General features: G+C 36.3%; 1 protein-coding gene and 1 non-coding gene across 9 annotated transcripts in view; both read left to right on the top strand.

Moving 5' to 3' along the window:
* The window catches only part of NOX4 (NADPH oxidase 4), a 154,411-nt gene that overhangs the window by 55,019 nt on the left and 83,386 nt on the right, over positions 1-16,006 (top strand). For all 8 annotated transcript variants that reach the window (XM_067750666.1, XM_067750664.1, XM_067750663.1 and 5 more), the window contains 3 exons: positions 9,541-9,757; positions 12,044-12,208; positions 12,331-12,393. In XM_067750666.1, coding sequence (XP_067606767.1) covers positions 9,541-9,757; positions 12,044-12,208; positions 12,331-12,393 — 445 coding nt within the window. The remainder of the gene's footprint in view (positions 1-9,540; positions 9,758-12,043; positions 12,209-12,330; positions 12,394-16,006) is intronic.
* LOC137231389 (U6 spliceosomal RNA) lies at positions 11,577-11,683 on the top strand. The gene has a single exon (XR_010946511.1). It is a non-coding gene; the product is annotated as a U6 spliceosomal RNA (small nuclear RNA).

The following is a 16,006-nucleotide window of genomic DNA, read 5'->3' as shown; positions in this document are numbered from 1 at the left end:
GAAAAGCAATTATGAATGTCACAGAGTCTCAGCCCAGAGCCTAACCCCACTCCTTTGAAAGGCGTGTGGAGGGAAAGCATCGTAAATGAGATCGGGCACCCTTAAATGAGATAGGGCACCCTAGACTTTCAATTTTATGACAGTCAACGCTCCCACTGGCTTTAGCTCTCGGAAGTGTTGCATGGGTAGTAACTGTATTTTATTTTTTATTTACGTAAGAGAGGAAATATAATGTGAGAATTCTGGGAAAGAAAGGGGGAAGGTCCTTCTCAAAGGTGTAGATGGCAGTGAGAGCCAAACAATAGCGAATAACTGAGCCAGCTGGACTTCCCAGACTATATTTTATTACAAAAATGAGACCTGGGTTATTCTTTTAAATAGAGCTTTCTGCCACTTGGGACTACTGCTGGCAAGAGTTCGTTGTAGAACATGATTTATATTCTGCTTGAATCATTTTTTTCAGAGAATTTAAAAGGAATGGTTTTCTAGGTGCATGTTTCTAAAAACATTTGTTCTTTAAACCCGAGGAACACAGTGAGCAGCCTTTGTCAACAATGACAATGAACCAGAGGCACTGTCAGCTTCATAGGTATTGAAACTCAAGAAGTTAACCCAGGGTAGACAAATACTTATGAGATTAGGCCTATTGTGTTGGTTTATCTTCCCTCTACTATGCCCTTAGGAGGAGAAAATTAAGAATATACTCTTGGGGGATGGAGGTATTTATGCAATATAGTTAAGTGTTAGAAGTTGTCGATTCCCAAGAATCTTCTCTTTTAGAAGCACTTGTACTGAGGGCTCCTTTTTGGTTTTTTTGTGGTTTTTTTTGTTTGTTGTTGTTGTTTGTTTGTTTGTTTTTGCGGTACGCGGGCCTCTCACTGTTGTGGCCTCTCCCGTTGCGGAGCACAGGTTCCGGACGCGCAGGCTCAGCGGCCATGGCTCACGGGCCCAGCCCCTCCGCGGCATGTGGGATCTTCCCGGCCCGGGGCACGAACCCGTGTCCCCTGCATCGGCAGGCGGACTCTCAACCACTGTGCCACCAGGGAAACCCTGAGGGCTCCTTTTACCCACACTGATGTGGAAGGAGGAGAGGCTTGTGGGATATTCCTACTGGGGAGAGGCACCAGCTCTTCTTAGAATGTCAAATGGAAACTTGGTGAAGCCACGGGAAAGGAAGGCCCAGAAGCTGTATGTTAAGCCCAAAGTACAGAATATTAAACACTATATAAAACCTTAGGTAAAAGGGAGAAAGTCAGGTTATAGCTGAAGTTGTAGTTGAATAGTAGAAAATTCTCTGCAGTCTACCTCCATTATGCATCTGCGAGTTACAGTATGAAAGAGAAAAGAACATATAGCAGAGTGACGTATCCTAGGTAAATTATAGTGTTTTTGAGGGTAGGACTGTTTCTTACTTATCTTCATCAGTGGAATCCCTTTCATCATCAATCCTAAATCATCATTCACTCAGTGTTTGCTAGATTACATGGAACTGTATTAATTGGCTTTTAGCTAGGAATGTGTTATTCTTCTAGGCCCTTCCAATTTTCCTCAAATATTAAAGTATTGCAGATAGCAATAAAAATAATCTGTGTATTTATTTAAATGCAACTTGGATTACCATTTTGGGCCTGTCACTTATACTTAGTGTTATCTAGGTAATAAGTTATTATGGCAGCTGGAATATCAATTCCTGTGCCTGAAGAATTAACTTTTAAGTCTTAACTATTTTCGTTGTGTTGTAGACTGGCACATTTTTGCTGGAGATTTTTGTGTGCTTCTGTGGCTAAAAATTCTTTGGATCATGGAGGAAAGTTTTTCATCTCTTTTTATTTGTCTTCTTTCACATTTTTGGTTTTTTAATTTTTTACTTAAAATATATTGGGGGAATAAAATTCCTGAGGGATTAAGTCTTTGTTATGTGGAATTCAAATCCCCCTCATAATATTTACATATTTTCCATATGTTAATAAATATAGTGTTCTATACAACTATGATCTTTAGACATGTATGTGTTTTTTCCCATTTCTAATTTCCCATTCATAGGATTAATTTTCCTTCTTGTGTAAAAAATGATTTTTCTATGTAATAATTCCTGACTAAAGTCTTATGATTTATTTATTTTTGCTGATATTTTATCCTGAAAGCCAGGTAGTGGTGGGAATTGAGATCGTGCGGTATTTTCTCCCATAAGGAGGCCATTGTATAGACAGAGATGTGTAGTATATTTGAAGCATTTTCATGTAAATGAATTAATTTATGCTATGAGCTATGCTTACTAATGCATTTTTAATCTTCTAAACTGTGAGTTAACGTTCTCCCCAGTTTGAGGATAGAAGTAGTGAGCTTCAGCCCAAATACTTTCTCACATAATTTTAACCTCAGTGTTTCTCCTGGGACCTTATTTATAATAACAAGTGGTTCTGGCTAGAGGTACAGGGTGAGAAAGTTGGGGAGGAAGGAGAAGGAACTAGGGCTAAATTTATGGTAAAAATATTTTCAGTACATTAATGTTTTTTATGAAATGTGGAATAATCCTTTTCTCTCCCACTGCCCTTTTAGCAAAGCCTGAAAGCAGAGGAAATAGTAACAAATATTAGATGCTTACATATTTTTTCCTTCCCAAGAGATCAAAGTCCTTTCCTTTATATACCTGTGAAGTAGAGGGTAAGCCCCCAGGCACTGTCTCTCGCTTTCAGCTGAGAAAACGTATTAAAATGACCTATTTGCCTTCACACACTTAGGGAGGGTTGGGATCTTGACCCTATGTCCTTAGACTCCAAGGCTTTGTTTTGCCAGCTGCATTGTGTCTGTGGCAGGGTGCTTAATTGCAGGGCTCACTGCAAAATGAAAATGCGGGCCCTTTGATAGAAAATTATTAAGCATTTCAAGATGATGGCAACAGAGCATTGAACCAATTACAGTGCCTTTCTAAGATCAGGGTCCCGTGAGAGCACACAGGTCACACACCCATGATGCTGGCTCTGTTTGTGTTGCCCAGTCTCGTACCTTGGGCATCACCACCAGCAAGAGCTAGACACAATACATGCTCCACTCAAGCTGCAGGTTGCGAGCACACTCGGCTATCTGTAGCAAGAGCCCAGCAAAGAATGCAGAGGCAAGTATCTGGCAAGAATCTGGCTAGACCCGACAAAGTGGGGGCGAGAGTAGAAGCTTTGGTTGGATGGGTATCTGATGCTTAGGGTTTCCCTGAGGCACGCTGGATCCTTAGTTTAGGAAAGCACTCTATTTCTAGATGCTGCTAACAGATAGGATTGACTCTCTTGATGACTTGTCTACCTAGGTTAGGATGGGCTCAGGTTCAGGGCAGGGCTGAGATCTCAGGTTGGACTTTGCAGTACTCAAGGGTGAAGAGGGATGCTGTAAGTTGCAGACCTATTTAATGCTATTCCCTGCAAAGTTGAATGAACACACATGGTTTATTTTACTAAATGCCATTTGCTAAAGTCTAGACATCTTTATTGAAATTAGAATGAGTTCAAACTAACTTGTGTGTTTGTTAAAACCGGGTGACTCCTCAATCACGTGTTTCAAAAATAACCACAACAAAAAATTATTTATATACTTCTAGCCATTTATTAATCCATTCAGTGAATATTTATCGAACACTTGTTACAGATTATAGGCACTGTTCCAGACACCAGAAAAATAGAGGCACAGGACAAATCTTTGACCTTAAGTAGTGTATATTCTAGTGGATTCCTCAGAATCCAGTGAATTCCAGTGGGTTTTGCAATATTGAATTTAGATGTATTTTCTTAAGCTCTTTTTTTGTACTTGAAGCAAAGTAAAAAGAATGGTCAGAAACAAGTTGTTATATTTTTTCTGTAAAGAAAAGAAATATTTTGTATGTTATAGAATACAAGGTAAAAAATAGATTCCTCCTGGGACAAGGATTTTTTTCTCCACTTTAAAAAAGGATTAAAATCACCACAAACATAAAGGTCTCATAAGCAACACTGCATTTGTTAAGAATGTGTAACTTGCAGTTAAAGTAGAGATGATTTTGTGATTCTCTTTTTGGCAGGCATAGTGTTTTGTAATATTTAACTTTTGCCGTAAAAAGTTCTTATGATTTCTATGTTTTAACCTGGTAGGATTTATTCTGTGTACTATATTATTTTCTATGACTTTGTCACAGCCAGGCATTAAAAAATAGTGGTATAACTATAATGCCTAGTGAGGAAAAAAGGAAAGAAAGAAAGAAACCTATTTTGTGGAAACACTGTTGAGTGTTGAAAGCACATCTTGAAATCCTTATGAGTGCAAAAACAATAGTGTCCACAACCATGTGTTTTGATACACCATAAAATCTTTGATCTCTCATGATTGAAGGACGCTAGACATTCCAGAGATACTTCAAAATCTCTCTTTTAGAACATAATGCAATATACCTAAAATAAATTAGTAATAAGTGTTCCTATTCCCACATAGGCCATGTGCCTCCTTCCCCAACTCTCTGCCACATCACTGTCTTAACTTGGCAATATTCTCTGCTTACCATTCACTAACGTCTTTTTCTTTCACTTTCAAATGATTTTTCATTTAATTAGGAAAGGTACAACAATATAAGAATGTTCCCTTTATTTTATTATTATTATTTTTTTTTGCGGTAAGTGGGCCTCTCACTGTTGTGGCCTCTCCCATTGCGGAGCACAGGCTCTGGACTCGCAGGCTCAGCGGCCATGGCTCATGGGCCCAGCCGCTCTGCGCGCGGCATGTGGGATCTTCCCGGACCCGGGCACGAACCCGTGTCCCCTGCGTCGGCAGGCAGACTCTCAACCACTGCACCACCAGGGAAGCCCTCCCTTTATTTTAACTTTTAGATGCACTTGCTGTATTCAAACAAATTATGTAGTTATTATTTGCTTTTAAAATCAATTCACTAGAAACTCACTGAAGACTTACTACATGCAAGAAACTTGCAGGAGGGCTGATGAGATTTGGCAGTGAGTGTAGTTATAAGAGGGATATATAAATGCACAAGATATTATCCCTTCTACTAATTTGGGAATAAACAATGTGCTTTTGTTCATACTACTCCCTCATATTGGAATGCCATTTCCCTAGTCTCTAACATTAGAATCTCCACATCCTTCAGTTGCTTCCCCGTGAAGCCCTTTCCAGAATGTCATAATCAGAGTTCATTATCTCTATGTACTCTCCAGGGGTCACTATACGTCTATATAGCCTTACTCATTTTGGTTTTTAGTTGTTTTTGCTTTCATGCCTAATTATACCCATTAAAGTTGTGCTATTCAATTTAGATTAATTACAATGAAATAATATGAAAAATTCAATTTTTTGCCTGCACTACCACGTTTCAATTGCTCAATAGCCAAATGTGGCCCATGGCTGGACAGCACAGATTTAGACCATTTCCACCACCACAGAAAGTTCTGTTGGATAGAAGTGCACTAAATTCTAAGCTTCTTAAAGACAGAGGCCATATCGTTTAAATTAATACGTTTCAAAACTTAAATAATAATAAATGTGAAATAGGTGTATCTCAGTGGTGATGTGGGGCAAGGAAGAAAATCAGGATTATTCATCAGATAGATACAGCTGTGCATTATTTAAAGTGTTAATTAAAGTGGGCTCTGTTGTATTTGAAAAGATTGCATTAAACTCTAAAGAAAGACAAGTCTATTATGTTTGCTGAAATAAATATAGGTACTAGGGATTCAAAGAAATCACAAAGACCACATGTAATATTGAACTCAGTTTTAACAAACGTGGTCACAGTGAAGTAACTGGATTAAAAAGATGATATCTGATTTTTATCTATCAATCTAGCATCTATAATATCTAATGTACATTCCTATTCAAAATCCTTCAGAGTGAAATTATTTTATGGACTTGAAATATAATTTTTAAAGAAATGTTATATTCTAGGGTTGCAAATTCTAAGAATTTCTTCAGTAGTACCAAAGAAATTTCTAAAATTTCTAAAAAGTTCTGTACCAGTACTAAAAAAGTTTTATTTTTTACTAGTACAATGAAAAAGTAAGTTACTGCATTTATTTAAACTTAAAAAATAACATAAAATTATTGGTTTGGTAGAAATATACTACCTCCTTTTCCAGATATATCACCATGTAGAGCCATAAAGTTTATTCATTGCACACATTGGTCTTCAATTTCAGTATATTGTTCATAAGTAGAATGGGGATTCTGCAGGGGGAGCAGGTCTAGCACATGGGAAGGTGTATGGCCTTTGTACTCTGACTTGGCTACAGACTGACAGTGTGGTCTTGGGCAGATTACTTAACAGTTCTGAATGTTTTCACTCATTCTGAGATGGGGCTACTGACCTTTACCACACAAATGTATTATGAAGTTTGTGGAAATAGGTATTGAAGCAGCAAGCACCTGTCTGGCATGTACTACCTATCCTTCCAATACTAAGTTTGATACCTGCCAGTGTCCTTCCTTTTGAACCCGTCAGTATTTTTACCACCTAATTTAGCCAAAAAACCCAGAGATTCCATGCTTGATTTTTTTCTGATGAATGATAGTTTTGGCTTCTTATCATTGTTTGCCCGTAGATATTTTCTCTCTTATCCATGTTTCTTCAATGGCAACAACTACAATCTGAGACAAAGAAAAGACCATTTTAATGGGCATAGACAGAGGTAACCTATGCCATTAAGCTTAATAATAGCTTAAAATAACATAAAACTCTCAAAATTAAAAGGGATTTTAGAATATTATATGCTACTTTATACACCAAGAATGGCAACATTGTTTATTTGATTGGGCTGTCCTGAAGATTTGTACTGCATAGTAAAAACATTTGTCATTCTAAGGACCATTAGCACATGGGGTGATGCCCACTTGAATGCTGTGATGACTTAGGAGAAGGAATAAATAACATTTCTTTGCCTGATGTGAAGCAGCCCCTTCACACACACACACACACACACACACACACACTCACACACACACTCACACACACACACTCTCTCTCTCTATCTGACCTAATTGCCAGGCTTTTGTTTGTTTTGAACCCCTTCCCTTAATGTCTACTTCTTTAACCAACTGATTTTCTATGCGCGATATAGGTTTTTGGAGTGAGGGAGCTCAGGTTTCTGAATCCCATGCTTTGACTACTACTTAATTAATCTCTGACCTAAACGATAGCCTTGTGTTTCTCATCTGTGTAATGGGAATAAAAAGGCCTGGTATGTTATTTTGTTTTGAATTTTAAGTGGGAAATAGATGTTTACAAAATTCCTGACATACTTTCTTAATAAATATTGACCTTCCCCTCCCTTACTTTTTCAAAGGTATGTTGTGAGGATCCAATGATCCAGTGAACTAACATGCTGTATAGTAAGAGGTGAAGAGCTTAGAATTTGAGTCAGACCTGTGTTCAAATCTTGGCTCGGCCACTTATTAGCTGTGTGACCCTAGGGTATTAATTTATTAAAATAGTTTCTTAATTTGTAAAATGGGAATAATAATTTGTATTTCAGGTAGCTGTGGTGAGGGTAACGTGAAATGTATACAAATTGCTCTGGACTGGACCTCATGTCTTCTATACATTACTAAGCTCTTTTTTTTTTTTTTTTGCGGTACACGGGCCTCTCACTGTTGTAGCCTCTCCCGTTGCGGAGCACAGGCTCCGGACGCGCAGGCTCAGCGGCCATGGCTCACGGGCCCAGCCGCTCCGCAGCATGTGGGATCTTCCTGGACCGGGGCACGAACCCGTGTCCGCTGCATCGGCAGGCAGACTCTCAACCACTGCGCCACCAGGGAAGCCCACTAAGCTCTTATCAAATCACTCTACTCAAATTATTATTTGTGGTCTGAGTTATGTTCAGCTTCTCTAAAGATATCTTCTAAACTGGATTTTAAGTTTTTGGAGTGTTAGGGGCCAGATCTGACTATCTGTAGCACCATCTAGGATACTGCCAGTTGTATTATGCCAATGTTTGTTCAACTTAGCAACCAATAGAAAAAAATGATCGAGATTTTTGGCCTGCCCACCCATCAGCCACTACCCTTGGGATAGTTAGTAAGAGCAACAGTTTTGGGTAACTCATTACTTGTAATAAAAGCTGCATCAAATTAATGGATTTTTCAAGTATTAAAATGACACAATTGTATTATATGACTAGAACTCTATAAAAGATTACTTTTATAGAGTTTAGATTACTTTTAAAGAGTACTTGGCTCACATTTATATAATATGCATTCATTTATTCCATACCTAGGCCATATCTACTGCATTACTGAAAAAAAATGTGTGTGTGGTCTACCATGGATGTTATGTAATACAGCCACTACTTAGATTCTCCTGACGTGTTCTCTGTGCTCTCCAGTGACTTCATAATGACTGGTTTTAGGGAAGAAAGTAAAATAAAGTGAAGAGAGAAAGGGAATTGAACATAAGTAAAAGGGGTAAAAGGGAGAATGATCAGGTTGAGTAGATGGTACATTCCACCAAAGACTACCTTAGTCATTGCTAAGTCATTGACCTATTTAGTGTCAGTTTTCTTGTTATAGTTTTTGTTGTTTGAAAATATCATCCTTGTAATATCATTTGTAAAATTATAGCCGTGGTGAACTTAAAGATGTACTTTTTAAATGTACTAAAATTGATTGTTTGGGAGCATGAAGGGTAATTTAAAAACATAGACAACGAGGAAAAATAATTTTGGAAACCAAAATTTTAATATCTCAAAATTAAAATAAACATTTTCAATGCTTTTCAAAATCTTACTTTTTTCTTCAAGATTTGCTTATGCCAAAAAAATTTTTTTTATATAATCTATGATTTCATGCACTATCCCTGTGAGGTAGATCTTACTTAACTCCTTATAAGAAATAAAGAGCACAGAAAGTTGAAGGGTTATCTTAAATCTCACAAAATATGAAATAATAAGAATGGGATTTTAGGGTTTTAAGTTCTTCCTGATTCATTATTTTGAGCCTTTTATGTGGTGCTGTTTATGGAGAAATTGAAAAGTAAGCAGGTTTAGGGCCTGATTGCTGTGTATTGTTTTCAGATCACAGGAGATGCAAGCTTCCAGTTTCTGTTGTTATGTTTGTTTAACGTTTCTCTGTAAATCAACAAGGCTTGTTTTATCTAGTCTTAGCCAAATCAAGTATGATTCCTATACTTTTCCATTTGTGTTCGAAATTATAGTGAAAGTACTCATCATTATAGTGTTCATTGAAGTGAAAACTTGTATGTGATTGTATGAATGCCTAATAGACTTGAAGTAAAGGCTGTCAAATTCAAGAATATTTGGAAAGATTGCAAGTGTCTTCTCTACCATGTATTTGTGGCATTTGTGGGGGGGGGTCTAAATTTTTTGATTTAGTTCCATAGTAAAGAATTTATTAAAAGTTTTAAGATTTCTCAATTGCTCTTAAGTAAGATATATGAGAAGCATTTTTTTTGGATAAATGCTGTGTAAAGTTAACAAGAAAATAAGGTTATTTTCTTGTACTGTGTTCTCTGATTTCAACCTCTTTTTCATCTCCTTGTTTTTATTTTTTTCTTAACTTTAGAGGGCTGCTTAAGTATCAAACTAATTTAGATACGCACCCTCCTGGCTGCATCAATCTTAATGGAACCCGCTACCAGAATATTCACTTACCAGAGTATCTCTCCGAACATTTTCATGAATCTTTCCCTGGAGGATTTTCAAAACCAGATGAGCTTACCCAGAACACATTTGTGAAGATTTGTATGGAAGAGCCCAGGTTCCAAGCTAATTTTCCACAGGTCAGATTAATTCTATGTCTTTAATAGTCTCTGCAAAGTCCATGTTTCCATAACAATTGATCAACATTGTATTTAGACATGTTTTTGAAGGTAATGAAGCAATTATTCTTGCAGAAGAGAATGTTTCAGGATGTTTCAATAGCAAGTTAGTACCTATTGTTTCATTATAGGCAGCCGACAGCTCAACGAGAAAGACCTATTATATTACAGAATATAGAAAATCCCTGCTTAACTGATCATATGGTCTTTGCATACTGTGGCACTGGTACTTGCCACAAGAAAGGTAGCAAAGATATTTTCCTTATGCATTGAGAAAAATAAGTTGAATAAGGAAAACAATAGTGAAAGAACTAGTACTACTACTAATAATTATTATGGTATATTATAATATTATGGTACAATATTATATATAATATTATAAATACTAAGCTGTAAAATCAATTTATTGAATGCTTAATATCATCTGCTAGGAACTATGCTAAAATATATTATATGCATAATTTCTTCAGTATTCACAACTCTTTGAAGTAATTAGTATCATCCTCAATTTTCTGATGAGGAAATTGTGGCTTAAACACATAAAATACCTTGACCAAACTCTACAGGCTAACACGTGGGAGAAGTAGAGTGTAAAACCAGGTTGTTGATTTGCTCTTAGAAAACTTCTTTCCCAAAGACCCAGCCAGTAGTTTGATAAAGGTCCTAATCTTCCCTTGTGGCCATGGGAGCTGTCCACATGGGTATTATGCCCTGTATTCTTTGTCTGTAGCAAGTGAAAATCAGGGAATAGTGATGTTGAATGTCTGTTTTAAGAAGAAGAAAGGGGGATCAAAAGGTCGAGTTTGTAGATGACTTTGGAGTGAGTGAGTGTTAGTCTTGTGTTTATTATTAATAATAACCCTCTAGATTTCTATTAGACTTTACAACCTTCATTGCTTTTCTGGGCTTCACACAATACTATATGTTAGGGAGGGCAGGTATTGGGACTCCCACTTTACTTGTGTGCGACCTGATGCTCGAATGGTGACTGCCCCAAAGTTGCAGAGCTTGTCCTGTGATGCTTACTCTTCACACAGTTTCTAACCAAATGTGAGGAAGAGGCATGATTTGCGTGGAAGAATATAGTTCTGGAATAACTCTGTAAATAAGGTTTAAAGAAGTGACCATGAAAATAAGTTTGGGTTGGAGGCCTCCAGGTTTTGAGGGAGGTAAAGTATGCAGCTGTAAGAGAAAGGTTGGCTACACAGGTTACGCAGTTATCCTGGGATCAGGGCTATCCCTCCAGCACACATGCAAAATTGTCATGGTTTCCAAATTCTAAATATTATCTGCTATTCATATTACGTAAAAGTAAGTTGTGAACAACACATGTGGTATACCCATATTTAAAAATATGTGCATATCCGTATTTTACGTTGGGTATACATTTTGTATACGTACATTATGCATATACATTGTGTGCATTATCAATATCTATGGTTCTCATTTTTTTAACAAACATTGAACTGGTACATTTTTGTTAAAATCATCTTCAGATTTATTTGAGCTTTTACTTCCCTTTCTTCTCTTGTTAGATAAAGATATTGTATATATATACATTATATATTTCTGGTGTGCACAGAAGGATATATGAAACAACGTTTGCTTACCTGTTAATGGTAGTTATACCCTTAGCAAGGGCTAGAGGGTAGGGTCTTGATATTACTTCCCCTTTTATTTCATACTTTACTCTTGTTTAAGTTGCAGTGAGCATCTGTTGTTTTTTACGCATTTTTCTTTACACTTTGTTATTTAAAATACAGATTAAAATATTATTACTGTTCTCACTTCAGCAGCACATATACTAAAATTGGAACGATACAGAGAAGATTAACATGGCCCCTGCACAAGGATGACAGGCAAACTCATGAAGCGTTCCATATCTTTGGCCATGTAACTTGCTTTGGCCAATGGGATGCTAGTGGATGTGATGTGAGCAGAGGATATGATGTGTGTGCTTGTCTGATTGGGCTTGTCCTCTTGTACTTCTACCAGCACCATGGCAAGAGCATACCTGGGGTAGCCACTGCTCCTCAAGCTTTGGTCCTATGATGTGACACATGGAACAAACACCCCAGTTGTCCTACAGATATGTTACCAAGAAATAAATGTTTATTATTGAATGCTAAAAAATATATATTATTACTGTATTATTACTGTAATGTGTCAAATAAGCAGTTGGGCAGGATATAAAGATTCTTATAATACGAGAGTTTCTTAAAGTGTATTTCAAAAATTCTCCGTTAGACCTGGCTTTGGATTTCTGGACCTTTGTGCCTGTATTGTGCTGAAAGGCTTTACAGGTGTATCCGGAGCAATAAACCAGTCACCATCATCTCAGTCATAAGTCATCCCTCAGATGTCATGGAAATCCGAATGGTCAAAGAAAATTTTAAAGCAAGACCTGGCCAGGTGAGTCAGTGTCCGGAAACTTTTAAAATACCCTTTATCTTTACATATTTTTTGAAAATTAACATCATTAGACTATTTGGATTTCTTTTCTGGTCATTTAAAAATTGTTTGTTGCTTTTTAGTATATTGTTCTACATTGTCCCAGTGTGTCTGCATTGGAAAACCATCCATTTACTCTCACAATGGTAAGAAACTTGTTTTTTGATTTTTTAATTTTTAGAATGAAATGTGTCTTTTTCTTTTTGTGTGTGTACACTCCACTCCATATCATTCAGACCTGTCACAATATCCTTAATGTTTAAGTAAGCCATCTTTTTACAAAGAAATATAATTATTCAGAAACTTTTAAACTATTTATTATTTTCTACAACTTTAAACTTCAGGAAATAGTATATTTAATTCATTAAACCTTGTTGATTCAAAATGCAGAAAATTTCCTGAATATTTGGACTCTTCCTTTTATGAATTATGTACCAAAATATAATATGTGCATGATTTTCTTTAGAGAGATTAAAATTATAGAAAAGGAAATTACTCTGGGTTGAGGTGGAAGCATAAGAAAATGTTCAGAAAAGAAAAAGCCCAGTATAATTGGCACCCAGGTTGTGTATGGAGAAAGGAAAGGAAAATAAGGTCAGAAAAATAAAATGGAATAATAATGAGGGGAAATCTAGCTAAATAACGGCATTATCAAATATTGTTAGCCCATTGTTTAATGTTATTTTTTTCCATTATACAAATGGCCTGAACCCATTATAAAAAAGTAGACAATTCACAAGCATGTAAGATCACATTATAACTTTTCCTCATTTCCCCACTCCCCAGTCCTTTTCTTGAGTTTGACCTATATTCTTCCAGGTATTTTTCTGTATACTTTGGCATATATAGGTGTCTGGCATTTGTTTGTTGGATCCTTTGTTTTATCATTTTCTCTTTTTACACAACAATATGTCATGGACAACTTTCCATGTTACCGTATTTGTATATGCCTCGTTCTTTTTGATCACTGTATAATATTTCACAGTAGGAACATACTGTAATTTATTTAATATTCCCCATTGATGATAGAGGTTAAGATTTTATTCAGTTTCTAACAAAGGCAACTGAGACAGGGACCACATGTTTAAACTATATGCTAAGATATGCAAATAAAATTGAACAAATTATGGGGGAGAGACCAGAAAAATAACTGGTGTCAAAGTGCTAAGGTTTAGGGATGAGGCTGTGCTGGGATTGGAACCGCTGTTAAATTTGATGTATTAGTCAAGTTGAAAACTTGGAAACCTTGGCCAAGTTACTTCATCTTTTTGTACATTCATTTCTTAGTGTAATATTGTGATAAAAGCAACAGCTATTCACACATTTATGAGTTTAAATGAACTACTACAAATAAAGTATGTAGAACACAGCCTGGAACGTGAAGTGTCAGGTACATGTCAATACATGTTAGCAAGTATTATGATTTTTATTTTCAGTGTGAACTTGTCCCTTGAGAACATGTACTTGTGAAGATGGCTAGGCCAGAAAATTTTGTATTTAAAGGATAAAACAAGCAGAAAAGAAGTGTCAAATGGTTAGAGAAAAAACAGAAGTTATTTATCCAATAGCAATTCTTTAAAAAGAAAGAGAATTTTTTGCTTCATTTGCTCCAAATTTTGCATTCCATTTGTATGTAGCAAATTTATTTATCTATTTATTTATTTTTAATTTGTCTTGCAGTTTTATTGAGATATGACTGACATATACCACTGTATAAGGTATATGTATATGTATAAGGTATGCAGCATAATGATTTAGCTTACATATGTCATGAAGTGATTAGCACAATAAGTTTAGTGAACATTTGTCATCTCATATAGATTCAAAATTAAAGAAGTAGAAAATAAATATATTTTCCTTGTGATGAGAACTCTTAGGATTTACTCTGTTAACAGTTTTCATATGTATCACACCGCAGTGTTAATTATATTTATCATGTTGTATATTATATCCCTAGTACATATTTATCTTATAACTGAAAGTATGTACCTTTTGACGGCCTTCATCCACTTCCCCCTCCCCATGCCCCACCCTGGTTCCCCTGGTAACCATAAATCTCATCTTTTTTTCTTTTTGAGTTTGTTTGTGTCTTTATTTACTTTTGAAGTATAATTGACCTACAGCACTATGTTAGTTCTTGTTACCCATCATAGTGATTCGATATTTCAGTATGTTTCTAAACGATCACCATGATAAGTCCAGTTACCGTCTGTCATCATACTAAGATATGACATAGTTATTGACTGTATTTCCTAGATTATTAATTATTGAGGAAATGTAGTTTGGTATCTAGTGAAATAATTAACAACATTCCATTTTATCAAGAAAGATGGCAACATTGGCCTACCTTGGAGACAGGTATAGTATAGTAGTTTATAGTCATTATGGTAGTTTACAGTAGTTATAGTATATATATATATATATATATATATAGTATATATAATATACATATAGTAGTATATATATAGTAGTTATAGTAGTTTCTCCAATAGTGATGATAGACACCCTTTCATCTGGTGCTGTGTGGGCTGCAGGTGACAGTGAAAGGGGAAATGTGTCACCATGAGTAACAGTGGAAACTTAGTTGCCCTCATGAGATATAAAACCAACAGGAGTCCTGAGGCCATCAGGAGCCAAGTAGCCATGTCACACCCTTCACTCCTGTAGCACATGCACACCCTACAGGGTGGCTGAATAAGATTGCCCACATCCTATTAGGACAGCAGGAAGCTTGGGGAGTAAATCTGATCAAGAACCATTCAGGTGTGATGTTTCAGCTCAGTCATGAAGCCATTTTCATGTGATTGCATCCACTACAGTCAGAAGCACTGTGCTTTAGTTCTGATAGTTGTAAGACATGTTTCTATTTCTCCGCATCCCTACATCCTGTAGGCATAAAGTTGGTAAAAAGAAGGGGGAGAATGAAAAAGGGAGAAATACACAAGTAAGTTTGTCTTGATAGAGTAGTTTAGGAAGTTTGGCCCAATCTTGGGGTCATATGAAAATTACTTCAGAAATTAACCTTTCTTTGTGTTTGAAACTTTTTTCCAGGTTTATTGAGGTATAATTGAAAAATGAAAATTGTATATATTTAAGGTGTACAACATGAGACTATATTTTGAAAATTGTTTCTTCATCATAGCATTAAGTAGAGAATATGGAATAAGAAAAGAAGGCAGTTGCTGAATGTCAACTACAGAGAAGAGAGGGATTTTTTATAAAAATGTTTTTCAACATACACAAAAGTAGAGAGAATAGTATAATGAACTCCCACATTCCCATCACCCAGCTTCAACGACAAAAAAAAGAAGATTGTTTACTTTTGAGTATATATTCTGTCACTGAAAACTTTTATGTTCTCTCAAAACAGAAAATCCAGGAACTTTTCACCTGTGTTACACACTGAGTAGATGCTTCTAGATCTAGTCTCTTTCAGCTGGCCTAGAACTTTTTCACAGGGCAAAGGAGAAATAACGTAAAGTGTTGTGTAGAATCTGAAGGTCTTTAAGCAAATGCTTTATGTGGCCTGGTCTGCTTCCTGAAAGCTGATTGAAGAGCTGTGGTAACCCTGTAGCTGGCTTGAGGCACGGATGGGAGGAAAAGAAAAGAGGAGAAGGGAATGTAGGGAACAGAAGAGCAGCAACTGGAAATAAGAGAGAGAGCTAAGAAAGGGAGAACAAATTACATGTGAGGTCAAAGGTAGAAATATTCACACAAATGACAGGAACTTTAGAATTCAGTCCCAACTCTGTCACTTAT

This window comes from Pseudorca crassidens, chromosome 9 (assembly GCF_039906515.1).
Source record: "Pseudorca crassidens isolate mPseCra1 chromosome 9, mPseCra1.hap1, whole genome shotgun sequence".
In the NCBI taxonomy this organism is placed as follows: domain Eukaryota; kingdom Metazoa; phylum Chordata; class Mammalia; order Artiodactyla; family Delphinidae; genus Pseudorca; species Pseudorca crassidens.
This window is presented reverse-complemented; position numbering and strand designations above follow the sequence as displayed.